Source organism: Narcine bancroftii, chromosome 5, assembly GCF_036971445.1.
Source record: "Narcine bancroftii isolate sNarBan1 chromosome 5, sNarBan1.hap1, whole genome shotgun sequence".
Classification (NCBI taxonomy): Eukaryota; Metazoa; Chordata; class Chondrichthyes; order Torpediniformes; family Narcinidae; genus Narcine; species Narcine bancroftii.
This window is the reverse complement of record NC_091473.1, coordinates 32481755-32509457: the sequence shown is the minus strand read 5'-3', so window position 1 is coordinate 32509457 and position 27703 is coordinate 32481755. Positions and strand designations below refer to the sequence as shown.

Here is a 27703-nt window from a genome sequence, read left to right as displayed (position 1 = left end):
AAGCGAAGAGCTGGAGGGGCAGCGGCGGGCAGAAGAGTTGGAAGAATGATCAATGGCCGTCTTGGTGACTCATAATCCCCTACACAGCTGGAACCACTCTGCTTTTCCCAGAGCAGTTCCAGCTGCATGGGGGATTATGGGTCACGAAGACGGCCATTGCCTAGCACATACGTTAGCCCTCATGGCGATGGGTGGCGCTACGACACCACTAGCCTCACCTCCATAAGATCTGAAGGAAGTTACGAGGCACCGGTCTTCATAGAAGCAGCGCAGGAGCAGCCTTTCAGGGCTACTTCATAAAAAGGCAAGTTTAAATTTTTCTCCATGGATGGAGCTGGCCTCGAGGCAGAGGCCTGGCATATAAACACTTTGTGATAGAGCAGACAGCCAAAGTATATTTCCCAGTTAAAAAGCAGAAGACATGCATTAATTTGACATCGGGGGTGGGAAAAGAAAGAGAGAAAGTTTAAAGGAGATATGTGGGGCAAGTTTTTTTATTTTAAAAACACAGAGAGGTAGGTGTCTGGAATGGGCTGCTAGGGGTAAGTGGCTTTTAGATAGACACCTGAATATGCAGAGAAGAGGGATATGTTTCTCTGCAAGCAGCAGAGTTTTAGAAGGAGCTGCTTCTGTGCAGTACTATTCTATGTTCTATGCCATCTTGCTGCTTAGCCAACATTTTGCTCACAAACCGTCAATTTTAAGTAAATTTGTTGCTGGGACTATGTTTTCCTGTAAAATACTCTGAACCTAACATTTCAATTGATTAAAAAATTCAAAATTAGAAAACTGACTGACGGAATACAAATTGTAAAAAAAAACCATTGGGACTAGTTACAAGCACCCTTTAAATGTCAGAAACTCGATTTCCTGCCTCAGTCAGAGATAGTAAATTCTTAGGCCAGAAATGTTGATCTTGATGATCAGTGGCTTTCGGTGGATGTGATCTGGGAATATTCCACAGCAAAAAAAAAAATTAAATGCCATGAAGAAATTAGAGGCTAGGATAAAATAAATAGCAAATTAGAGAATTAATTGTTCCCTGGTCTCACATCACATGATACTTTTGGATGAACATAGTGAAGGTTTCTACAAATGCATCAAGTTAGATATAAAATTCAACCAAGAAGATGTGCATGTAAATATATCTTTAGAACTTCCCTTCCCCAAACACCAGGTTGTTGTGTTACTTTACACACATTTTGAGCAGTTAGAACCTTCCTTCTCATTCCCAAATCTTCCCAAGCGAGAGAAACTCGTACATGTTTCAACAGTCAAAAGCATTGATCAAGTTTAGTATTTCTCCTATCCAGCCATGGAACATCCAGACTCGTGGTTGCACGTAGACAAGGCAAGGCAAAACTGAGAATTATATGAAGTGCATGCTTTTCGAACGAGTGGCATCTTTATCCACAAAGCACAGGAGTCATTGTCCGAGAGAGAGATACAGCATAGAAACAGGCCCTTCAGTCACCCAAGTCTCCCTCTCACATTCCGACAATCCTCCTCAGCTACTACCACTCACCTACATTTCAGAGTGTAAATGAATACTGATTAACCTCTTCACTTGCACACTTTTGAAACATGGGGAAATAATAGAGCGCCGAGAGGAAACCTTGGTGGGCACAGGGGAACATGTAAACTTCACAGGAACAGCAATTGGAGACGGTTGATGTTTACCCTATGAAGTTACTCAATTCTCACTTCAGACAAAGTGAAGGCATTATGCAAACTGAGCAACGGGCACGTGCTTACTTGACAATTGCTTGTCCTCTGCTGAGTCCTTTAAGTTTTTTATAATGGTCGATCACTCGGTCTTCACTGCAAGAACAAACACAACATTTTAGTCCAGTCAGAAAAAGAAACATCCAGTCAAGACAATATGTTCAACCATGAAGTGTCACACCACGTGTTGTTTGTATAATTTGCTAATTTAATGAAAACAATTCATCTACTCTACCCAATAAGCAAATGGCTGCCATGCAGAAAATTCTGTCCGGCCCAATGTCATTTTAACATAACTGGATATGCTTGAATCCTTCATTCTTTTGATTCCTAGACAAATTAACTGAGCTCACACAAGTCTGTCATTGTCAATTACGAATACGGCAGCAGATATTTTTAGGCAGTCATTTAAAATGCAATAATGCCAAACAAATCTAAGTATTAATTGAGCACCTGTCATTAACGGAACATGACCAGAAGACTAATTTGCAAGTGTCATTATATGATGAAGGGAAATTTTAAGATACAAATTTAAATGTAATTTGAAAAGGGAAAATATAGATGATAGTATTTTCGATTTGAATGTTGAATGAAAACTGTTGGCCATTCTCAACAGGGATGAACTTATCCATTATACCAGCTAGTTAGCTTCTTTCCTGACACTAGTATTACACTGCAGCAATCAAAATAAAGCTGGGGCAGGAAAACTAGATGAAATTCAATAAGGCAGAAGAGCAACAAGGTGCCAATGACTTCTTGTTCTATTGATTTTTCTTGGATTCTGTGAATCAAACACTTGCATTTGTGTAACATTAATAAAACACTGCAAGAAGCTTCCAAGGAATAGATGAATTTGATACAGCGGTATATAAAAAAAAAGCTGTTGTGACATGTGGACAAACGTTTGATCAAAAGCTTAAGCTTTAAGAATGATCTTTCAAAAAAAGTAGAAAGTGGAGACGCAAGAAATTTTAGCTGGATAATTCTAGATTGGAAGGCATGACTTTTGTGAAACCAAGCTCGACAAGTCACAAAGATCAGCTTTGCTTTCTTCCTTCTCTTATCTGATTTCACCTGCAAATCAAAATTACTTCTGTGAGTTACTTTAATGGCAAAGTCTATATGGATTCTTCATTTGATTGTAATGCCCTCCCATTTTATTCAGGTGCGTCTGTCTGTCTGTTTCCTGTTACACTGCACGAAACATGATTATTTTAGATAGATTTTGTGCGATTTTACTGGTCGGAAATATGTCCGTCATCTCGGCATCAGTCATTCATACACAAACAACCAATCCTCCAAATCTCCGTTTCTTTATGCGTGTTTAGACAGCATACTGGTAGGGCATTTTACATGTCATTGGCATGTCCTATCAATAGCCCGTTGTTCACGGAATGCCTGCAGTTCACTTTAGACTACAGGTGTTCTGTGAAATTTACAAGGGGTCTAGGAGGTAAAATGTCGGAATGGGAATGGCACCCTCATTCCTGTTCCGAGCTTTTTACACAGCACACATTCTGGGAAAATGGGAATAATTTTCTGGGATGTGGCAGCTGTGTAAAAAACATAAATGACTATCTATTTCCATCTATGAATGCTTCTTGACCCACTGAGTTCCTTCACTGTGTTGCTCCAGTTTTCCAGTATCTGCAGGTTTTCTTGTTTATTTATTCATTAGCATTGCAATAAAAACTCCAGTACATGACTCTCAAGATGTTTGTGTATCTAATAGCAGTGGAGGTAATGGCTACTTTAAGAACAGTGGGTTGCAATCACTTTACTGGAACATATCACATGCTATTGATCATAACACTGGAATGTTCTCCATAGAGTCAAGGGATAGATTGGTGTGTGTGTTAAGTGAGGAGCAAATACATGCCATTCTCTCTGACATCCAAGGCCATCAAGAAGGCAATGTACATTGTGATTTCGATGGAAAGAGTGTAGAGCTAAAAACAGACAGCTGTGTTTTATCAGGATCCAGTCATGTGTGTATTAAAAGTACATTTGGCAAGAAATCAGTTAGACTGGGATTTCTTAGAGGTGAGTAAACCATAGGACATTTGACTGCAAAAAGCAGAAGGCACTGTTATCACTTCAGGGAAACAACATACATCTTCTGCCTGTCCAGTTAAAGCAGTGCACAATTATAACTGTAATTTGATATCTGGCTCCAGCTTGCAAAAACACAGAATGTGGCTGCCGGAGAGAATTGCAATCCACAGTCTTTCCAAATTAGTGTGAATTACTGAGATGCAGCACAATCATGAGAATTGATCCTGAGGATTGGAACACAGTTGGCGTGAACAGGCCCAAGTAGAAGAGCGCAAAAGTCAGAGTGAAGGCACTGAAGCAAATAAGAATCTGCATCACACAACTCTTTCTGGAACTGAGAAGAAAGGAATGATTTTGCTGTGTCAGACAAATGAGAGTGTGAGACATCATAATGGTGCATTTTGGAATGGTCCTTTTTGAATCTGTCATGTTTTGAGAGAATGAATAATCTCAATGGGGCAGGACTAATTCTGCCAATTGAACCCTAACCCTAATTCCTGATAGCCTGATTGGAAAACCATGTTTACAGCAAGATGATCTGTTCAATATGGCGGGGTGTTGTGCAGACAGCAGAATAGTAAAGTATAGGTCAAAGCTGACAGAAACCAAAGCTCAGAGGGTCACGCAGCACCGAAACCAGCCTTTCAATCTCTGCTCCTGCCATCTATACTACTGATCCCATTTTTCCATTCTGAATCAAAGGTTAAAGGCAAAATGTAAAATGGAAGCTCTAATGGCTTAACGCAGAGCTACAATATTACCTGGAAGTCTGCCCTGTCATAAAATGAGCAAAGGAGAAGTTAAAAAACTGTCCTTCCATATAATATACAAATCTGAAATATGGATAAGATTCTTGGTTTTTCTCGACAAGTGGACACATTAATCCAACCATTTGCATTAAATGAATTATATAAAATTCTTACATCACCATGGTATTATAGATATAATGAAATACTAATGTAGGAGAAGGTGAAATGACAGTTACACCATGAATTCACTGTTGGCCACTCAGCACTTTAAGGTGCAAGGCAACAAAATTATGATATTTATGCATCACTAACCTAGGGCTTGGAAATGTCATCATTGATATCTTTACATTTGCTCATACTAATGCATCCAAGGTACTCTTGTATTTCCTGTAAATTGTTCATGCACCCTAGTAGTTTTAAACAACTTACCAATATGCAAGTGATGGATGTTCCTGCAATGCTCTAGTCGGAAGAGCTGGGAGTTTCTTCAGTTCTTCTCTTGCATTTTCATTACTGAAAAATAAAATGTGCAGAATTCATCATTATTAGATAGATGTGAAATAGCATCATTCCCTTTACATAATAGTACATCTCATTCATCCATGAACTTCACATTTTCGAGCGGTAGCAACACTAATGCATTCTGTATTGCTTTCCATGCAGGAATAATAGACAAGAAGTTGGGAATGTCAAGTAAAATAATGTTCAAAATACACAGGAAGTTGGTCAGAATTAATAGAATAGATCCAACACTTGAATCTCACAACAAATCACGAAATCTTTATATTCCCAGCAAGATGAGAGACGAAAGATTGGAACCGCAATCCCCATGCCACTTCCAGTATCTGGGATACATGTTTGTTCCATGGATTGGCATTTGTAACTGGGATCATACTTCTGAGGAAAATGATGATTTACTATACAGTACTAAATGATCAAAGAGCTGCGATTGTTTACTTTCATTCAAAATTAATGGCAATCAGCATTGTTCTTTGCATCTTTAACATCAGACTTTCCACTCTGTCAAATCTACCTTTATGTGGCAGATCTGGCCAGTGGTAAGAGCTCATTGCTGGTGGTGAACAGCTTTGCTTGCATTTTTTTTAACCTTAATGTGAAGCACTATTGGTGATTGAGACATCCTATGCCATTTTTTTTTGCTCAAGATTTCAGCATTTGCAGCTTTTGAGTTTCTCAAAAAAATTTCAATGGTCCATCACAATCAGTCTAAAGGCAGACCAAATGGGATTGGCCATTGCCATGAATGCACTCAAAACTATCAAACACAGGAGGATCTGTAGTGTAATTCATCATTTATTTCAGTTTCTTAACACACCAGAATTTATGTACTAATTTAGGTTTTCAATTCTCTTCACAGATTTCCTCTGGGTGCTCCCACATCCCAAAGGTGTGCAAATAGGTTAATTGACACCAGTGCATTTCTATTAACCCACACTAAGGTGTAAAAAGAATCAATGGGAAGCTGACGGGAATGCATGAGATGGAATAAAATTGGAGGAGTACAAGGAAAAGGAAGGGGGAGAATGTAACTAACGGCATAACTTCTGTGGGAGTCAGTTATGGTCTTTAAATTGCAATGTCAGGACAATCGCAAAATAATAAATTAACAGTTTCTACCCATGTGGCTGTTCATACTGGGCACTGCAAATACCAGAGTGCAACAGGCCTAGTGGTTGGACGTGGTTGGACGTGTAGTAGAGCGGATGACTGTCAAATAATTTTTCTGGTACGATTGACACTGCAGGCTTCCTCCAGAAAGTTGTAGGATAAATTGCAGTTGAGAAATTGACTCAAAATTCCTGCACATTTGTATTTAGACTGCCCATGTAGTGGCAAAATTCCTTGATTGTGCCATTCCATGCCTGCAGTTCAAAAACCATAAGTGTGAATCTAATGGGTTTCGCATAAGCAAGTGTTTTAGTTGCTCTCTATTGGATTGACACTTTGCTCTCTCAGGTGAGCTGTTAGCCTAATTACACATTTAGCTGCTTCAGCTAAGGAAAAAGCTATGTAAAGTGCCAAAGTGTTTTTCACCATCATTATTATAGACTAAATGCATACAGTTTTTATACAGATGTTATACAGACTATTGATTTAGTCAAATTGAAGGGGGCCAGCATAATTCACATTCACAATGCCACACCTCCCCAACACTTTGAACAAAAGATGACAAGTATATTGTTTGTGTAACCTGTCCATGCACATTAAGCACATGCCTGTTTGTCTGCTCACCCTCATAAGATTTGTGTTTACTTTGCCCCCTCAAAATATTCAAATTTAAATTCCTGTGCAGCAAATGTTGTTATTTTAGTAAATAGTTGTACAGGCTCTGCTTTAAACCCCACCCACAAAGTCAACAAAATGACAAACCTCCTTGATCTGAATATAATACATTTTGGAATTTACTATTATCAGATAGCATCACATTTTTGTTTGGGTGTTGCCAGGAATACATACGACATGATATCCACCCACTTTTATCATACAAAATACAAAAGTTATAAATTTGTTGTATCGACTTTACACATTTTCAGGATAAATACCATTCTTAATCCTTATTCATGTACAAATATAACCTGTGCTGTACCCATCTCTACATATTCACAGTTACCAATAACTAAATTTTTATTCAGCATTTTTGTGTAAACTACAATCACGGTATCTACAATTTTCTTGTTTAACTTGTTTTCTTTACACAAGTCAAAGAAAATTTCCCTAATTAATTAACAAGTGAATTCATTCTTAATTGGTGTTGAAAGTAAGTATACATTGAATACTTTTGGCACACTTCAAGCTTAATTGAGGGCCTACTCTCAGCAAGTTTATTAAATAATCTAAACAAGTTTAGATCAAATCCCAGGTGTGAAGGTTCAAGTCCATTGATGTGTGACAGAATAAAAAATGTTATCAAAGGAAATAACAATAAAATGGGTTCCTTGTTTAAAACTGGAAAATACTTCAGCAGTAAACCTGAAAATAGCAATTTCCCCCCCAGTTTGGCTGTTATCTTTAAAAAGAAATCAATGAACATTGTGCAGATTTCAAATAAAAGAGAAAACGCTCTAAATACACAGGTCAGTCATAGCTGCAAAGGGAACAGGCATGAAATGTTATTTTCTGCATTACTTTCGGCTGACTAAACTGCATTCGTATCTAAGATATGGGGTTCAATCTCAGTTTTCCACCATTTGTAATAGTGTTTTGATTTTAATCCCAAGGCATCTAATGTGGCATTTGGTTTTCAAACCACACAAAAGAATTTAACGTTAGATCATTTCCAACTTCAGCTTTGGAGTTCCTGAATTTTAGAAGCACAGTAAATTACATCATAATATATGAAAGAATTAAATACTTAAATATCGAAGGTATACAGAGTTTTTTTTTTAAAGGAGATGATCTTGAGGATTGATGAGGACAAGCGGCTGGATGTTGTCCCTGTTGATGATAGCTAGGCCTTTAACAAGGACCCGCATGGCTGGAAGGTTAAACCTCATGGAACCAAGGTAAGCTTTTTTTTTTAAATTGTTTTTCCATACATACAATCATAGCCAGATGCAAAATAGTTAGATATTAGTATCAAATCCATTAAACATGATGGTATAAAACCCCAACTCCCTCTCCCCTCAATAAAACCCCAAGAAAATACATGGAAATAAGAAGAAGGAGCCTGGTTGAATTTATGTCATTATTGTATGACCAATATAATTAATGTAAGATAGAGGCTGGTGCAATATAATTTTTTTTAAAATATAAGATATAATACATCTTACCCTGCAAAAAATACATAAATTAAACTAATTTTTCTGATATGTTTTAGATGTAGGGAAGAAACAGGTACTTTCTTACGTTCTACCTGGTCATGTTCCAAATTGAAACCCTTTTGGGAAAATTTAAGAGTTTTACTAAATCAAATTAATGGGAAACAGTTGTGACTCAGTCCAGAATTGTTTCTCTTAGGAAATGTTGTGGATGCAAGATCTAAAATGAGGCTCTCTGAGTTCCAATGAGAGTTTCTTAAAATTGCATTTGCACTGGCCAGGAAATGCATTTCAGTTACCTGGAAGTCTGATTCCCTTTTCGAGAAAGCCCTTTGCAATACTGAAATGTATAGTTGTGTTCCCCTGGAGAAAGTCACTTACAATGTAAGGAATAAGTATAGACGACACTTTCCCTTTTCTAATATTTCCCAATTTCAAAACATGTCATCTTCACAGAAACGTAAGCGACGATATTCCACATGATCATCTTATCGATCCAAATAAACCAAACACTGCAGATGCAGATTTATGTAGCTTTAATTCGTTGACATAAATGGATAAACATTTTGCATAACTTCGCATCAAGATTTTCATAAAGATGAATAAACAAAGCATAATGCATAATGATAACGATATTCAACATTAAACCAAAATTATGATTAAAATGAAATAAGATAAGATGAATTCAAAGAAAAAAGTATCTTGAGAACTTACATTTCTATCATGATTCTTCGAAGAATGAGCAAGCAAGCTCAGAGTCTGCACAGATATTATGACATATGATGTCATAGTAACTATGGTAACACTACAAACAATATTTATCCTCAAAGGGATAGGCATAAAATTACTAAGAAGCAAAAACACAATGTTTTAACCTTTACAATAAGTGCAACATGTTTTTGCAATATGGGAACATTACCTACAAAGTGTTGGGTTGAAGGCTTAATAAATATTTATTTCATTTTCTTCCCCTCAACTTCCTTTCTTTTATTGAGATCTACACAAAAATAATTGGGGCCCACCCTTTTTTGTTGAATCAGATTCCAGATCTCGACAGCTCCTTTCTTCTCTTTACCTTTTGCCTTCTCTTTATTTTCTTTTTTTCTGACCTTTTTTTTCTTTTCTTCATTTATTTCGGGTTTTGTTGGGGGTGGTGGTGGGGGGAATAGGGGCTATATTTGGGAGATGTGTCAATGATAAATTCACACTGAATTATTTATCTGCGATGGTAATTTTGGTAGTTTGTTGATAAAATCAAAATAAAATATTCAAAAAAATTAAGAAAATCTTAGAAAACAAAGATGAAGTAAGAAAACAGGTGAGCTTGACAATTGGGATTCAAAGCTGGCTTGGTGGAGGGAAATGTTACTTTTCTGCTTGGAGAAATTTGACCAGAGATGTGCTGCAGAGATTGGTACTGGGTGCACCGGTTTTTTGCAATCTATACCTGATGTATTGGATGACAGTATAGTTAACAATTAGTAACTTTACAGGCGACACCAGAATTGGTGGCATAGTGTACAGTGAGAAGGATATCTAAGATTACAACAGGATCTAGATTAGTTGGTAAAGTGGACGAGGAGTGGCAAATGGAATCAACTATCGACAAGTGTGAGGTGTTGTATTTTCATATGTTTTATGTGCTAACAAAACATCCCCAAAGGCAGTGGTTAACTAATAAAGCTAGCTAACTTTTGACGAAGGCCAGGAAGTGTTCTTTGATTATATATTTTGAGCCATTTTTAATTTCATCACTTAATCGTAAAGCATACACAAAATTTCTTTTTCCTTTCTACTTTAAATAAGATGATACACTATACAAAATATGGGTTTGATATATTATGAACGTTATGAACATTGCTAACAATAGATGTTCGTATGGAGGGCCTCTACTTCAAGGCTAGCTTCATCGGCAAGAAAAGTCTACACTTACCTTTTTATAGAGCAGCCCTAAAAGGCTGCTTCAGCATCACTTTTATGCGGAACGGCACCTGGTGAGTCCTCTGGAGCCCATGTAGGCGGGATGAATGTTGCTCAACATGACAGCGTAAATGCATGGCGAGTAAAGGCTGACTTCATTACCCATAATTCCCCCACATATCTGGATCCGCTCTGGGAAACGTAGAGCTGTTCTGGCTGCGTGCTCAATTATGGGTAACAAAGTTGGCCATTGATCATTCTTCTAGCTGACAAAATCTCGTTTAAAAAAAAAATCTTGGCTACCCAATGCGATCGACCCCTGCCTGACAAGAGCCTTTCTCCATTTGCTCCTGCGCAGCTTTGCCTTCATGGTGGATTTCACCACCTTTGGCTGCTCCTCAGCATCCATGGCTGTGGCTTCACCCTCTCCATAGCTTCATCACCTGGGCAGAGAGCACTAGACCTGCCCGCAGGAGCACACTGCAGCCCCATATCTCCCTGAGCTATGAAATCAACCTGGTGGTGCTACAATGAACCCAAAACTCTGCAGGGTCTGAAAGCAAGAACAGTTGGAAAGGCTGGGCAGGACAGTCAACAGCTGTGTGGGGAGGACAGAGATGAGGCTTCAAGGCGATAAAGTTGAAATGTGACAGCTGATATGCCATAGACATGGACCAGACAAGTGTTACACTAATACTGGGCTTTTATTAACAGACAATAGCCACCACAAAGTGGCCAGTGGGAAAGCATCTCCATCTGTTATAACAGTAGGGTGGAGTATCTCTACAACCATAGCCAATAGCAAGCAGTCATTACAACAGCGTCCATGCAGGTCCTGGGTACTGGGCTGTCGCCATAATTGTGACATTTTTTTTCTTTGGAAAATTTTATTTATAAGTTTTGCAAGATACATACAAAACAATCTAACCAAAAAAACCTGAATCCCTAAAACTGCCCCCTCCCCCTACAACACCCCCCCACACCCCGTCGGAGCTGAAAAACAAATATATCGGGTATTTAATAGTTGCTGCTTGGTGCGCCAACCTTTACATCGCAAAAAAAAAAACATTTACATACACTTCAAATATAAAGTCCGCATTTTAACAAAGGGTAATTATTTTGCAAATTGCAAGTTACCTTCTCTAAATAAATACACAATTGTAGCTCATTGTGCCGTCGTTGTATATTCAGTTTAAGATCATTCTTCCATGTAACAGCTATACATTTTCTAGCTACCGCCAGTCCTAATTGTATAAATGTAATTTGAGATTTGTCCAATTGCAAACCCGTCGTTAATGTATTGGTAAAACCCATTAAATACACCAACGGATCAAGTTGCAAATCCATCTTACATAAATCTTCCAAAAACTTAATAATTCTGAATGTAAGAAAGTTCCCGTCTGTTCTCCACATCAAAAGCACAAATCCAAAGAATTAAAACCATATTTTGTCAACTTTTCAGGAGTTAAGTACAACTGATGCAAGAAATAATTAACAAGATTATATCTCACATTAATTAATTTTGTAACACTATCAACACACATATTCGACCATTCCTCCCAAGATAATGTAATAGATAAATCCTTCTCCCATTTGTCCCTCATGTTATGTACATCAACCTTAGTCATCCTTTTCTGTAATAATGCATTCATTGCGGAAATAAACCCTTTCTTTCCCTTATCAGCAATTAATATCTCAAATTTAGTTTAACCAGGTAACACTAATTCTCGTCCAAAATTTTCCAACAATAAATTCCAAACCTGATAATAAGCAAATAAATAATTCGGTGATATCCCAAATCTCTCTCTAAGTTTAATAACAGAAAGGAACATACATGCTTCAAAACAATCTTCCATCAATTTCACACCTTTCATTTCCCAATCTTTCAGATAGGGGTTGTTAAGAGAAAAAGGAATTATTTTATTCTGATATAATAGAGTCTTAGCTAAAATTTTATCTTTAGTTCCTATAATCTGGTTCCATTTATACCTAATATCCATTAAATGTCTCAATACTGGCGATTTATACTTTTGCAAAACAGAATTATATATATATATATAGATATATATATATCTATAGATATATATATCTATAGATATATAGATATATATATCTATAGATATATAGATATATATATCTATAGATATATATATATCTATAGATATATATATATATATCTATAGATATATATATCTATAGATATATATATATCTATATATATATATAGATATATATATATCTATAGATACATATATATCTATATATGTATATATATGTATATATGTATATATATGTATATATGTATATATATGTATATATGTATATATATGTATATATAAATTTATAGACAAATGTATTTTATTCTTAGAAATCTCATCCAACTCCACCTTCGCCTGGCTGTACATTTATGAAGCAAGGTGGAGTGCTCCGCTCCACTACTGGAATGATTGGAGTCGGCACCTCGGAGCCACTCCTGAAGCATTTATTGAGGGAGGTTCTGCAATGTGAAGGCGGAGAATCTTCGCCTTTACAGTTGCACTTTTCTTTACAAAAGGCCCTAATCATTGCTGAACTCAAAGCTTCATGAAACATTAACTGGAAACAAGAGTTTATATTTGTGGCTAATAAGTTATCAAAATACACATAAATAGACCATTGTAGTTAATTTTTGTCCTACTGTGTATATTCTAATGATCTATAATACTACGCACTCAAAATAATTATGTGCTATCCCATACCAGCATGGTACATCCGTTCTGGAGATACTATTACATTATTCAGTATTAACCTCTAATTAAACCAGTTGTGGAGATTCAGACTACAGCTTGTGAATTAAGATAGAAAAAAAATGGCAATTAATTCTGTAACAAAAAGAAACTATATTGTACTGCAGAACTATTTGGAAATAGATCTCAGACTTAAGTTAGATGTTCTCTTATTTTTAAATCCTTGATTTATCCATCAAAGTGTTACTACAACCTCATCTTCACTAAAGGAGCTGTTCTTCTCTGCAATCTTCCCATGTTTTACGCACACAAACTTATTTTCAATGCCATCTGCCCGACTTACATTTTGCAAATATTTTTAATTGAATCCTTCAATTAACTGGACAATCAGGAAGAACACATGATAAAGAATCAAATAACAAGGTCACCAGTAACTGAAGTCAGACACAACAAAGTTAGAAGCCGACTTAATTCGATTCATAAACTAACCACCACATTCATTTACTTGGAATTATTTGAACTCTGGATGGAGTTTGATTTTTAGCAGAGGACGACACAACCATCTGCCATTCCAGTCAGAACGGTCAATACCAGTGAATATTCCAAATGCCTCTTACCGCACAATAATCCTGTTACCAATGCATTCTTCGCAAAAATTGTCATTTTACACAGCATGGAACATGGGATCATTCTAATCGTAAATTGAGCTTTCCTGCAGTCATTCAGAAAATATTTTAACAGGTTGTGCAGTTTTTCCACATATTCAGCTTCCTGAATTCACTATAAATAAGTCGCTTCAAATGAACTTGCATTTTAGTGAAGACACTTGCATTTCTCTCGAGTCCTCTATCTCTCCTTTACCAAGTATGCATGGCGATGCACATCATTGATGGTAGATGAACCAGCTCTATGTGTTACGGTCACAGTAGTGAAGCAGCCGTGTCAACATGGCGCTGCCGGTGTCATCTTTGCCGCCGGCCGGGATGGGTTCGCATGCATGCGGGGCAACGTCATGATGTCATTTCTGGCGCGAGGGCAGGACTTAGCCATAGCCTTATAAAGTGCAATGCGGGAAGATTCAATAAACAACTGGAGTGCAAACGAGCACACCGACTACTGGTCTTGTTCTTCCCAACTCTGTTTAGCTGCCACTACACGAGCTCAGTGAGAATCATACCGAAGAATCACTACTCAACAAAGTCGATGAAGATGAGCAAATGTAGGTGACATTCAGCAAAATTCCATAAATATCAGTGATGGTAATAAAAAAAAAATTGGTACCATGACATACTTTGGTTTTCTTAATACCATTGACTTTGATAGTTGATCCCTTTCAGAATTAATGTTCATTTTTGTTGAAGCCACATCTTCAAAGACATGCATGTCAACACAATGATCCAATGTTGGTGAAGTGGTATTCATTATTTGGGTGAGGCAAGCAAAATTTTCCCTTTGCCAGCATGCATGCACCCTGATGAACCTCTTCTCCACATCCATCCTGTAATGCAATGACAGAACTGCATACTCCAAAAATGGCCGAACCAAAGTTTTATGCAGCTTCAACGTGACTCCCCAACTTTTATACTCGACACCTTGATGCCAGAAATAAAGGCCAGAATTTCTTGCTCCAAGAGACCTACACTTCACAAGTCACTTTGTTGGTTAAATTGGAGCAAGAATCTTTAAGGAAGTCTTTGCCCCACCCCAATGATTGTTGTCCATCTCTAACCAATCAAAATTGTCACCTATTCAGAGATTAAATGACTGCTTTCCCAATATCCTGCCTCAAAACATTGAGAGCAATATTTCTGAATATAATTCAATCAATTAGAATGGGCTATTGTGTAAGCAGGAAATAAAGGCTGCCAAAAATCAAAGTTTATTTAATTTCTATATGCTTAACCACCAAGTCAAGCATAAAGACATGACTGTCTCCGCTAAAATAACTGCTGGTGATCTAATTAAACACTTTTTATATAAAGCACAATTCACTGAGTAATGAGGAAGTTCAAGGAGAAGAACAAACAACTTGACTCATTTTTTTTAAAAATGGGAAACTTCCTTTAACAGGTCCCAAGCTTGTGAATCTGAAAACTACGTCATTTACCGGTTGTGCATTGACCAAATGGTATAATTAGGCCAGATCAGAATATGGGCAATATTTTTAATTTTAAAATGATTTATTTTGATGGGAATTTTGTGCAATGACATCAGAGCATTTCCCATTTGTGAAAGGCAGGAAAGGGGAGAATTCAGAGAATTATTAATAGACAATATCGGCTGGTATCAAAAACCATAAAATCTAAAAGGTTTAAACAGTAATCATTTCACAGATTGGTTCTGGTGGCAGATAAACAGTCTCCCACCTCCACAGTTTGCCAGAAGGAAAGTAATAATACCACAGTGGCCACCAGGGTGACAACATGTCCATACAATCTGCTTTAAACATATCTGGCAATCAGGAATGGTCCTCCATCCAGAAATTTAGAGCTCTGCTAGTCCTGCAAAATCTGTTATCATTGGAATTTTTGGGTTACATTTAAATTCAAGCTTATTCATCACGGCTTGGCTCCACAAACAAGGATTTAGGACAGATCGTAGACACGGGCATGTCCTTTGAGCCTGTGCAATGGAGTTTTAAAAGGAGCAGTACAGTGTGTGAAGCACTGGCCCTACCCTTTACACCCAGGGTTTATCTGCCTCAGCCTACCAAGTTGGGACAGTGACAGCCAGGTCCTCGGGTCATCAGGGTTATGTCGGAGTGACCTTCTCCAAGATGGATGGCCTGTCGGGGCTAAGAGCCCCATCTGCACAGGTTTGAAATCAAGAGTTGTCCTTCTCTTAGGCTGGCTGCTAACCAAGGCTAACGAGCCCAGCCTACCCACCTAGCCATACTGCCGGACACTCAGTCCCGCCGTGACGTAGCAAACTCACTCACAATTTATCAACAATCATTTTTGAAACTACCTTTTTTTGAATTAAAGTTCATTTAATTATTAGTTACACCATGAGGAATTGCGATGAATTAATGTTAATTGATTGATCTCAAGATTTGTATTTCATTGTAAATGATAGGTACCAACAAAGTTGTTGACTTGGGAGATTTGAAATGTAGTATACAAGGTCAAAAGAGATCGGACTCATTACGTAAGTTTTATTGCAGTTATTTTCGTTGACTATCAATGTATAGAAAATACACAAGAAATGAAAGCATATTCATGCAATTTCACATGTATTCCCGGTAAAAAGAATCTCAAGGTTGTATGTGATATCATGTGTATTCTCTGACATTTACTTTGATTTTGAACTCCAACTATCATAATAAAAATATATGCTTAATGTTGTCATTCATCAATTAATTATGCCTCTATTCCAGGCTGCAATTTTCAATCACTTTATAGAAATTAACATCCTATCATTTTAATACAAAGTTAAAATAAATCTATACGCTGGCCTTTGCAATTTACTTCACTGGAAGTAACCTTTATACTTACTTAATTGTCTGTAAAGAAACATACCAATAACTGCACAGCTAAGCTCGTCAGCTCTCAGTGAAGGGAGACACATAGTCCTCAATTTCTAAGGATCTGGCTGTTTGTTAAATACAGTATTTTCATCATAATATCTTGTGATTTTATTTGGGGGTTCAACTGCAGTCCTCCCCCACCCCCATCTCCAGCGTCTCTTCATCATTTACCTGCTTTAGTCAAAAAGGTGAAATGTCTTCACTGCAACATCATCTCTTCATAACAAACCTCCTGATCAAGATTTACCATGACAGCAACCTGGCAGAACTGAGGAGCTCAGTGTAACGGGACTGGAGTCATTTTATACTTCATGTGACATGGACATGTTTTGGAAAGCCAATACTTAATTGCCATCCCCAATATATCCTCAAGAGGGAAGTTGTGATCATTTCCTTCAACCTTAATGAGGATGCTCTCACAGTCATACAAATTTCACAATTTTGACCAAGTTACGATAAAGGACAGTAATGCATCTACAAGTCAGGATGGTGTGTGACTTGAAGGGAACGTAATGGCACCCATTTTTGTCTTTCAGGTGGTAGAGATCATAAATATGAAAGATGGCATGAAGTAGCCTTGATATATTGTGGCAGTGAATCATTTTGATAGTACACACAGTATCCACAGCACACCAATGATGAAGGACATAAACTGGCATAAATTAAATATTAGATGAGTGGCAAGTGGCCAAGAGCGATACTTTGCCTTGCACGATAGGTATTCCATCTGACACTTGCCTTGTAACTTTACTGAAGCCTTGTCACCTAGATGCTCTTTAGCCACAATATTTAGGGGGCTGGTCCACATGAGTCTCTGGTCACTAGTGTGTTTATGTTTGGGGCAGTTTTTATGGTTGCAGTAATTGTAATGAACATCAAGAATTGTCTGGCAACTTACTTCTGTTGTACTGGCATGCCTGGTGTGAACATAACTAACTATCCAATTACTTTGTCCTACCACAGAATTTGATAGTCTACACATCTATGTACATGTATGATGCATGTAGTTCACATGTATGATACATGTAATGTAATGCTTTGGCAGAGTGCAGGGAGAGAAAACATTTAAGTGGGCCAGTTATGCCTATGAAACATGCAGTTTTCTTGGATTGCATTCAAAATAGTTTTACAGCGCATAAAAAATATTATGGAAAGATAGCCAAGAAGTAGGTGTTTAAATAGCTGTTTCCCTTGGAGTTAAATAGGAAAAATCCCAATCTTCCAAGTCTGTTTATAGGAAGGATATAAACAGAGTGGAGAGAGTGCAGAGAAGGTTTACCAGAATGTTACCTGGGTTTAAGCATCTAGAGTATAGGGAGAGATTGGACAGATTAGGTCTTTATTCTTTGGAGCGTAGAAGGTTGAGAGGGGATTTGATAGAAGTATTTAAGATTATGAAAGGGATAGACAGAGTGGATGTGGATAGACTATTTCCGTTAAGAGGAGGAAAGATTAAAACAAGAGGACATGAGTTAAGAATTAAAGGGCAGAGGTTTAGAGGTAACATGAGGGGGAATTTCTTTACTCAGAGAGTGGTAGACGTGTGGAATGAGCTTCCGGGAGAAATAGTGGCGGCGGAGTCAATTGTATTATTTAAGAAAAGGTTGGACAGGTATATGGATGAGAAGAAGATGGAGGGTTATGGGCATTGTGCAGGGAGGTGGGACTAGAGTGGGGTGTTTGGTTCGGTGCGGACTAGAAGGGCCTAATGGCCTGTTTCCGTGCTGTAAATTGTTATGTTATAATTATGTTATAAATGTCTAAGGATCGATTGTTAACCTGCTTCACATGAACTACAAATAACAGAGGAGGAGCAAACTGGCAACTAGAATCAAAAGGAAAAAAACATTTCTGAATGAATACGCTTTTATGAAATATTTTAGACCACACTCAAAGGGTACATGCAATTTTCTTTAAAAGTGTTGATGTATAAGCATAATATCCAAGTAAAGATGGTCATGTTACCAGACTAGGAAAATATAAATCAAGGGAAATCATTTATGAGAGAATAATCATCCCTCCTTTATATTGAAAATTATTCCAACAGAAGCCTAGTTTCTTTCATGTAACATTCATCAAAGCATTCTTTATGTTGCAAGAGGTCACTTCTAAACTAGGCCAAAGTCAGAACTTCCTGAATAAGCAAAGACTGCTCTGACACCTTCAAGAAACAGGTCTTCTCACACTTATTTGCTCTTAGTTATTAGCACCCTTTTAGAAAAAAGATTCAGAATTCTTTCAGATCTATATATACCTACATTGTAACAGAAGGAAAACGTTAAATAAAAATAAGTCATAAATCATAAATTAAGACAGCTGTCATATTTGACTCAGAATGCACAGATTGGAAGACGTGCACTGAAGTGTGGTGAATCACATTCTGGTTCCAAGAGCAGTCTGGAAAGAAGTTTGTACACATGACTTTCCAGAGTTCTGATCATCAGCTGGAAAACTTCCCAATGTTTAGACAGTCAGGAGAAATGATAACAGCGAACCTAGAGTCTTTGTTTTTATCAATATTGAGTGCTGGCAAACTGCTGGTAAATTTTAAAAAACAAATTTAAAATAATACTATTTAAAAAAATCATTATCAATAAGTTCAAGTTTTATCATCTTCAATATTTTGAAATCTGCTCCAATCATTTTTGAAAACCATAAAATTAACATGTTTTCTTTACTGCAAGAAAACTCTATGGTTGTATCTTGTTCAAACCATCTCAAGATTTTCAGCAAAATAATTTTTCCAAGTTATGGCTATACATTTTCTTGCTACAGCCATTGTCAACCTTAAAAAACACAATTTGATACTTAGTCAACCTCAAAGTCTGACTCAATACTTTAATACTTAATAAAAATAATGCTGGACCCATTGTTAATTAGATCTTTAAACTTTCTCTAAAAATTCCTTAAGTCATATCCAGAAAGATTGAACTTTACCAAGTTGAATGCAAAAAAGAACTCACTTCTTTAGTACATCTAAAATATAAATCTGAAGAAATTAAATTATATTTCTTTTATTTTTGAGCAGTTAAATACAACCAATGTATAAAATTATAATTTACTAATCTATATCAAACGTTAGTAATCTTAGTTATGCTATCCTTACATGTAGATTAATTAATAGTCATGATCAATTAATATTCCCAAATTCTTCTCCCATTTTAACCTTGATTTATGAATATTGATTTGTGGTTGCAGCGATGGCATTCAGAATTTAGATTATATATTCCTTTGGAAAAAACAACATAAATTACATGATAATTATCTCTTTTTGAAAGTGTGGAGCCCTAATTTGGACTATATGGGGTTAAAATGTTGAATTCTCTAGAGCTTGAGGTGGTGTTGTTGCTTTGATTCATTTTTGGTGTTTTTTTTATGGTCAATCTCCTATTCCTTTTGTTGGGGTTTAATTGGGGTGGGAGGAGAGTGAGTTATGTGGATGGGGATGGGTCCATTTATTTGTATTGTATATTCAAAATGTTTAAATAAAATATAAAAAAAGACTTTAGCAAAAATAACAAAAAAACACTTTGGCCACTGAAGACGCATCAAAAAAGGAGACTCTCAAATCCCCCCAGAGGCCGTGCTACTTTTGTCAATGCATTTATTCACTGTTGCTGGAATTAAAAATAGGCATGTTTACTGCCACAAAAGTGAAAAGTACTTTAGTCAAGACCATTAATCTGCTCTATTTTACAAGCCTGTATCAAGCATTTTGGTCTCTTGAGGAGAGAAATATAAGAAACAAGATTGAAGATATATTTTTAATATGGTGTGTGCACAGTCCATTGTTGTAGCAAGTGTTGTGTATCTTCTTTGAAAAATTAATGTCACGATTTCTGGCACAAACTGGCCTTCAGGCAACATAACAGCTTGAAGGTTGGCAGTGAACAATTGATGGAAACAGGGAGCTACAAGTACCGAAAAGTACCATCCTCAACTGGGGGAGACAACTTCACACTAAGAGGACAATTTTGCATGTTTACACTACAAAAATAATTTACTGTACTCCATAGTGTAAAGGAGTGCATCATCCAAGAACCAATAATAATTTGGATCTCATGTCCATTGCCAGGAAAACTTTGAAACTTATCCCATAGGGTTGTGTTCTGTGTCTCCACATTAATAGTGGAGCTATGTAGTGCAACAGAATGGTATGCAGAGGTCACTTTCTGACATATGATCTCAGGTTGAAGCACAATGTAAAATATGCTTCAGGCCTTATTTATCTTGCAACCAGTTTTAAAATGCATTGCTTTGTGATTTGGGAGGAGGCAATACAGTTCATCACAGGTATCATCATTTTGGAAAGGAGAAGGAAATGCATAAAGGACCTATTGAAGAATTTAATGGAATTAATCTTTATGCACTGAAATTTCATTAAAAGTAATTTTTGTGAGTAATTCAATCATGAGGTCCTGCTGTAATTTAATTATTTGAGCTTTCTTTTCAATTTAACTATTTTAAAGCCGGAGGACTGAATTTGTGGAAATACCTGTATTATCTTCCTTCACCAATTTTCTAGTTTAGGTAAATACACCAGACATCAATGAATGGAGCAAATAAGTATCTTCCATTGCCAATACAAAGTAAATGCATGACTATAAACTATATATACAAAAAAAATCTAGGCAATTCTATTTATTGCCATTTATTTTATAGAGACCTTATATCCTTAAAGGACATGCATTTGAGGTCTAGCAGGAACTGGGCCTGGATGCTACTTGTATAGGATTTGTGTGCATTCCTATCATGTCATAGATTATAGAAGGGGTATAAACTACATCTGTAGTCTTATCGCCAGTGAAAAATGTAGAATGTTGGTAGCAACAGCAGCTTGCATCTGCACAGAATAATGAATTCATTAGTATGGAGACACAGGAGTCTGGAGATGCTGAAATCTGGAGCTCAAACAGCAAACTGTTGGGGAAACTCAATGGGTTAGGCAGAATCCATGGAGGGAAATGAACAGTCAACATATCAGGTCAAAACACAGTGTCATGACTGAGGCATTAATATGTATTTTCCATTGGATGCTTGAGCCATTGATTAAGTTTGAATTCCACTGAATCTGGGATTAAACGTTAGGTGACTACAGATCTACTAGATTGTCACCAAAATACAACCAAGGAGCTCCCAGTAGTAGGAAAAAATTGCTCTCTACATTCTCTTTATTTTAAAAATATTTTTGTTAATTATTATTAATTATATCTTTCATACATTACAATACAGAATGAGTCACATATCAATTATACATTGTCTGATAGCTCAATGGTTAGAGCACTGGTAAACCAGGGTTCATTCCTTGCTGACGCCTCATTTCTGTGAGGGGCGCTGGACACTCTATCTTCCTTATGGTAGACAAAGTTAAAGAATTTCATGTATGTTACATTCTACATGTAGTAATAATGGAATCTTTACCTTTATAATTCTTGAAAAAGAGTGAAAAATCCTTATGAGAATTTCACTTCATACTCTAATATTGAGATATATATTATGATTATCTAAACAGACCTGTGATTATCTAAATAGATCAATCTCTTCTAGTTGTAGAAAATAACAAAGATAAGAACAAAAGAAAAAAAAGAAGAAAAAAATTCTAATTTAATCCCTCCCATTAAACATGCTCAACAGCAAATAAATTGTAAAGAATTGAGTATTGGCTCTTGGACATCAGATAGAAAACCCCATAGCACCCCTACCTAGGTAATTAAATGATGATAATTGCCCCATATATTATCAAATTCAACCTTGATCTCTTTAACATTAGATCTAATTTTCTCCAAACTCAAGCAAGACATAACATCCTGTAACCATTGCATACGAGTTGGTGCTACACGATCTTTCCATCTTATCAAAATTGCTCATTTGGCCATCAATGAAGTAAAAGCTACTATTCTTTTTTTGAGTTGAATTCAAGGAAATCCTCTCTTCCAGAGAATAACTAAACAAAGCAATAAAAGGACACGGCGCTAATTTAATCCCAAGAATCTGTGATAGAACTTTAAAGAATTTTTCCTAATATTCTTGTAGTTCTGGACACTCCAAAACAAATGAATCAAAGAGGCCTCAAAAATTTAACATTTGTCACATAGTGAATGGATCAACATCTGGATAAAAATTAGATAATCTAACTTTGGATATATGTATTCTATGTACAACTTTAAATTGTATTAAACAATGACATGCACAGAATGAAGAATTATTAATTCGATCAGGTGTGTTATCCAAATTTTTTATCTAAAATTGATGTATTCAAATCTCATTCCCATTCATTCTTGATTCCCATCACTGGCCATTTGCATTCTTTAGCCAACATACAATGCCAGACCCACCAGGTTATTGACTCTTGATTGGCTCCTCAGTTCAGAGGCTAAAGATGGTTGGCCTTGCCAGGGACATCTATATCCCATTGAAGGAGAGAAAGTGGTTAAAAATTATTTCCGGAAGCTGTGACAGCTTTCAGGTTCGACTCAACAAAAAGCCGCTCAACGTGGAGCAATACAGCACAGGTCCAGGCCCTTCAGTCCACATCTCTGCTCCTTGCACATCATCCACAGCCTTCTATTTTTTGCACATTTATGTGCCTATCTAGAAGCCTCTTAAAACTATTGTATCTGCTTCCAAATCTCTCCTGGCAGACTGCTCCAGGCACTTACCATTCTGTGGTGCGGGGGGGGGGGGGGGTGGTGGGGGAGGTGGGGAAGCCCTCTCTCACCCCACCCCCACTTCACTTTAAATGCATGTCCTCAGCCTGGAAATGATTCTGACTGTCCACTCCATTAATGCCTTTCCTAGTGTGTCTGCCACCACATTTTCAATGGCGGAATCTACCCAGATTAGTTGCAAGTCATCAGACACTGCAAATGTCTAACAGAAATAATAAGATATGTCAATGACTCTCCATTGCCACCACCCATCACATTACTAGCTCTGAGATCTTGCTGTGCTCAAAGTGATTGTTATGAGATTCCAAAATTTAGTAGTGACATGGGTGTGGAACACTTTGGATTTGCTGAGCGTGGGAAGATAATATCTAAAGCTAAGCCTTTCTTTTATGCATTTATCAGATGAGATGTGAAATACTGAACACGAGGTTGGGAATAATTAATTACTGTGGAGTCGGTTTACATATTGGTCAGCATCGCATCATGGTCTGAAGGGCCTGTACTGTATGGTAATGTTTTGTGCGCTCTTCACTGAGCCAACATTTTCTTAAGGATGTCACTTTAGATCAATTTTTTTCCCTTTTTGCTACACATCCTCAGCATTGCTTGGTTTTGAATCTGTCAAATTTAGAAGATCCTCCCATTGGGTCACTAAGGAAGCTAAACCATAAAAGAGGTTTAGTTTTATTTGATGCAACAGGCATCTTCAACAATATTTTGTTAATAACGGAGCAAAAGCGGATGAATAAAATTGGCATGTGTACTTAGAATACACGAAAATTACAGGTAACCTGATCAAGATTTTGTTTTCAAAGTTACCCTGATTATGATAGGATATCTAATTAAGGAGAACACTTCCTCTGGTGGGAGATAACAGAAGTTAACTACATCTTAAAAATTTGAGGAAGGCCATTAGAGAGTTGAATTGGGAAATTTGGATAGTGAATGTTACTTGGCAGGGATTATTGAAGCAAAGCGGACAGGGGTGCAGGTTAGGGGCTTGGGGGGGGGGAAGAAGAGAGAATTTTTAACTTATGTGCATAAAGTGGCTCACACGTTGAATAGAAAGCAGCATCAGTGACTAGAAAACACAAAACAAAATCTCATCTGCTGAAGGTCAAAGGAAAAGATCTCAAGGGTTTCTGCTGAAGATCAGAATATCACTCTCTCGAGTGATCAAATACTTATTCCTCAACCAATACAACAGGCGACCTCTTCATATTGAAAAGATACAGGAACATACTCTACCAAACATGATGTGCATCATTTTGTTACAGCATTGTGTACATTTCAAAAGCACTGGAATGAATCAAACCAAAGCCCTACAAATTTAATCCAAAAACGTGACAAACTGCTAACAGGAAGCAGTGGGTTCAAGAACATTGTCATCCACGTCGACTCCCTTTCTGATACCTCAAAGACTTTACACCATCTCTAAACATTAAAGCAGAAGCATCCTGATATACTCTGCACTGAACTGGAGTAGTGCAGCTCCAACAACCTTGAGAAGGCTAATACCATCTGGACTAAGCATCCACTTGATCCGTATTCCACTCACCAGCCTAAATATTAATTCCATCCACCATGAATAAACATTGGCTTTATGTGTACCCTCTACAAAAGGCACTGCAGTGACTCACCCAGGCTATTTTCACAGTAGCCCCTGAGCCTGTAACTTCCTCCATCCAAAAGACGATGGCAGCAGTGGCATGGCAGTGGCATGGTGAAACCACCACTTGGAAATGGTACACCATCCTGACTTGGAAATAAATCATTGTCACCGAGTCCAAATCATGCAACTCCCTCCCCGAGAGAACTCTGGGAGTATCTTCACAAGGAGGACTGCAGTGATGTAACATGACAGCTCACCTCCATCATCCTTGTCTGGAAAAATGAACCAAAAAGAAAGCCAGACCACCAGCCAGGAAATTTTAGCACTCCTGAAAATGGGCACATCACATCCACAGTAAACATAGGGCCACACTGTTGGGAGCCAATAGCATGCAATACGGTGACCATTACTCTTTAAATACTGAAGAAATGCCAACCCATGAAGTATTCCATTCAAACACTCTGATTTTGTCTGTGGGTCACATCCCAGTTACTTTGTTTCACTGTTCTCTTTGAAAGCTTTTTGCAGGTATTTAAAGTCTTTTCAAGGCAGTGAAAACCTGAGTTATTCAGGAATTTTTCAGAGGTTTTCTACAAAAGAGATTGGTCTAATTTTTATTTCTAAGGCACTCAAAAAGGAGTCTACATTGAATATACAGATGCTCTAGTCAAGGTCTTAAAAGTCACTAAGGACAATAGCATGCAACCTAGCCTGATCATGCACGTTACATTTCCAATGTGCTCTTCAAAAAAATTACAAATTTTAATAATTAAAGGCTGTAATAGATCCCATGCTGTGAGAGTTGCTGGCTGATCCTGCTCCCACTGGAATACATTTATCAGTGCACTGAGCCATTTTGAACAATGACATTTTTGACATCTTCCTCTCCTTACAATTGTTTTCTGGAAGCCCTAAGCTTTCCTCAATAGTTAAGTAGATCTAACCTGTACTTCTGGCATGTGTACTCTTTGATAAATAACTACACCCTGGAATTGTGAAGCAATTGAATGGGAAACAAATGGGAAAGATCAAATAGAATCCAAGGAATATTTCTAAAAGAATGCACTGGGAATAAGTCTGACAAGATTCCGCAAATCTCACACAACTCCTGAGTGCACTTGGACCTCACATCAGTGCTTTCACCCTTTGACAGTAACAAAAGAGGGAACGTAAAATGTTATTGTGTAACATAAATAGGATTTAAATGGCCTTCAAAATTGTGACATCGCCTCCCCAGCAATTATATGCACGTATAACTATTGTACATGTACGACTGTTAAAATATAGGCCACAAAATTTTCCTGTCTGTAACTCCAGGCAGCCTACATGTTTTACACAGTGGTCCCATCCTCAGTTTGAAAAATAAGATCGCCTACCACCATGTTTGGAATTTTAGGTTAATTTTTGATTTCAATTGCTGGAAATAGCATTCCCTTTGTGTCCTCCCATGACAAAGTCTTACAATCTAGTCAAGAATTTTGGTAAACAATCTTCTTTCAACTTGTTACTAACAACAAATCAATAAACACTTACTGATTGTGGGAAAGTACAGATAATTCAATTTGTGCCCCTATGACTGGCATCATTAAAAGGAGAAACCACAGCCATCTACCTCTCTTCGGTACAGCCCCAGACTTGCAATGCAATTTTAATATTCTAGATTTTGGGATGGGAAATAAACATGTGAAGACAAATTACCTCAAACCAAAGCAGTTTGAGGTAAATACGAGCTTGGCAAGGAAAAGACCATCTAGTGAAATTCAATTTGGATTTCCTTTGAGTTAAAAAACTGTTTTTTTTTTTAATTTATTTTTATTTTAATTCGTCTTCCTTTGCGTTAAAAAACTTTTTTTTTTAATTTATTTTTATTTTAATTCATCTCCCCCCCCCCCCCACCCCATGCCTGGTGGTAGTCGGCAAAGGCGGGAGCTGAGTTAAAAAACTGTGAGTATTATCAATTACAAAGCAAAAAAATAAATCCCAGAAACTTAAAGCCAAAGCCTGTGTGTTGATAAAAAGTTCCATCAACCAGATGCATTTTTGACTTTTTAATTATCGTTCACGAAGACACATCGAAACCATGGGCAGATGGTGTGAAAAACATTATAATTTGCATATACGCCACACAGATTTAACAATATTTTCAAGATAATGAGATTAATTACAATATCTCAAATACCTATTGTCGATCTAAGTATGCCATTGTACATCAAACTATAAAATATGTTGACTGAGTAGTATTTAAATAAATCTATTTTCCACAATGTGCTTACATAATTCAGACAATTAACTTGATTGATACTTGCCCATTAATTATGAAAAACAATGCTTGTATGTGATAAGGCTTCTCTTCACAAAATTCCCTGAAAACGGTCCCACTTCTAGTTATTAAGTATACCTCCAAACAGCTTTGCAGATTAATGCATTGCAGAATCCTATGAAGATCTGTCCAATTAGTGTTGAATCTTCCAAGACTCCAACAGCAAAGGACCCTTAATGCCACTTATATCAATAAGAAAGAATTTCATTCATTCATATTATGGATTTCATAACCTCAGGAATGTAGTAGCCAATTTTTACACAGAATACACTCCCAAAGCCAGTTTCAAATTGACCAGATAATGAGATGCCAAAGGTGAATTTAAGAAGAAATATTGATGTGCTTCATGGATCTTTTGCATGTCAGTGTCCTATGATTATTTACACCCTTTGTGTATGCAAATAGGCTCTAATTAAAATGCCTCATCTGAATGTTGGTGATTCCCGTCAGTGTACCTCTCTCAGAACAGGACAAAAGGGCCAGCTTCTATTTTTCTGTGAGAATCTGGCATGGAATCTGAACAAACCATTTCCTGACTCACGGGGAAAAGTACCGATGAGTGAGATAAGCGATCGGCTACTAGAGCAAATGTTCAAATAGTGAAGTGAATTCTGAATGATCAT

The 27703-nt window shown here is 37.0% G+C and overlaps 1 protein-coding gene across 4 annotated transcripts in view; it reads right to left on the bottom strand.

Moving 5' to 3' along the window:
• frmd4bb (FERM domain containing 4Bb) overlaps nt 1–27703 on the bottom strand; it is a 335203-nt gene that overhangs the window by 71726 nt on the left and 235774 nt on the right. For all 4 annotated transcript variants that reach the window (XM_069937083.1, XM_069937082.1, XM_069937081.1 and 1 more), the window contains 2 exons: nt 4959–5042; nt 1756–1821 (listed from right to left, as the gene is read on the bottom strand). In XM_069937083.1, coding sequence (XP_069793184.1) covers nt 1756–1821; nt 4959–5042 — 150 coding nt within the window. The remainder of the gene's footprint in view (nt 1–1755; nt 1822–4958; nt 5043–27703) is intronic.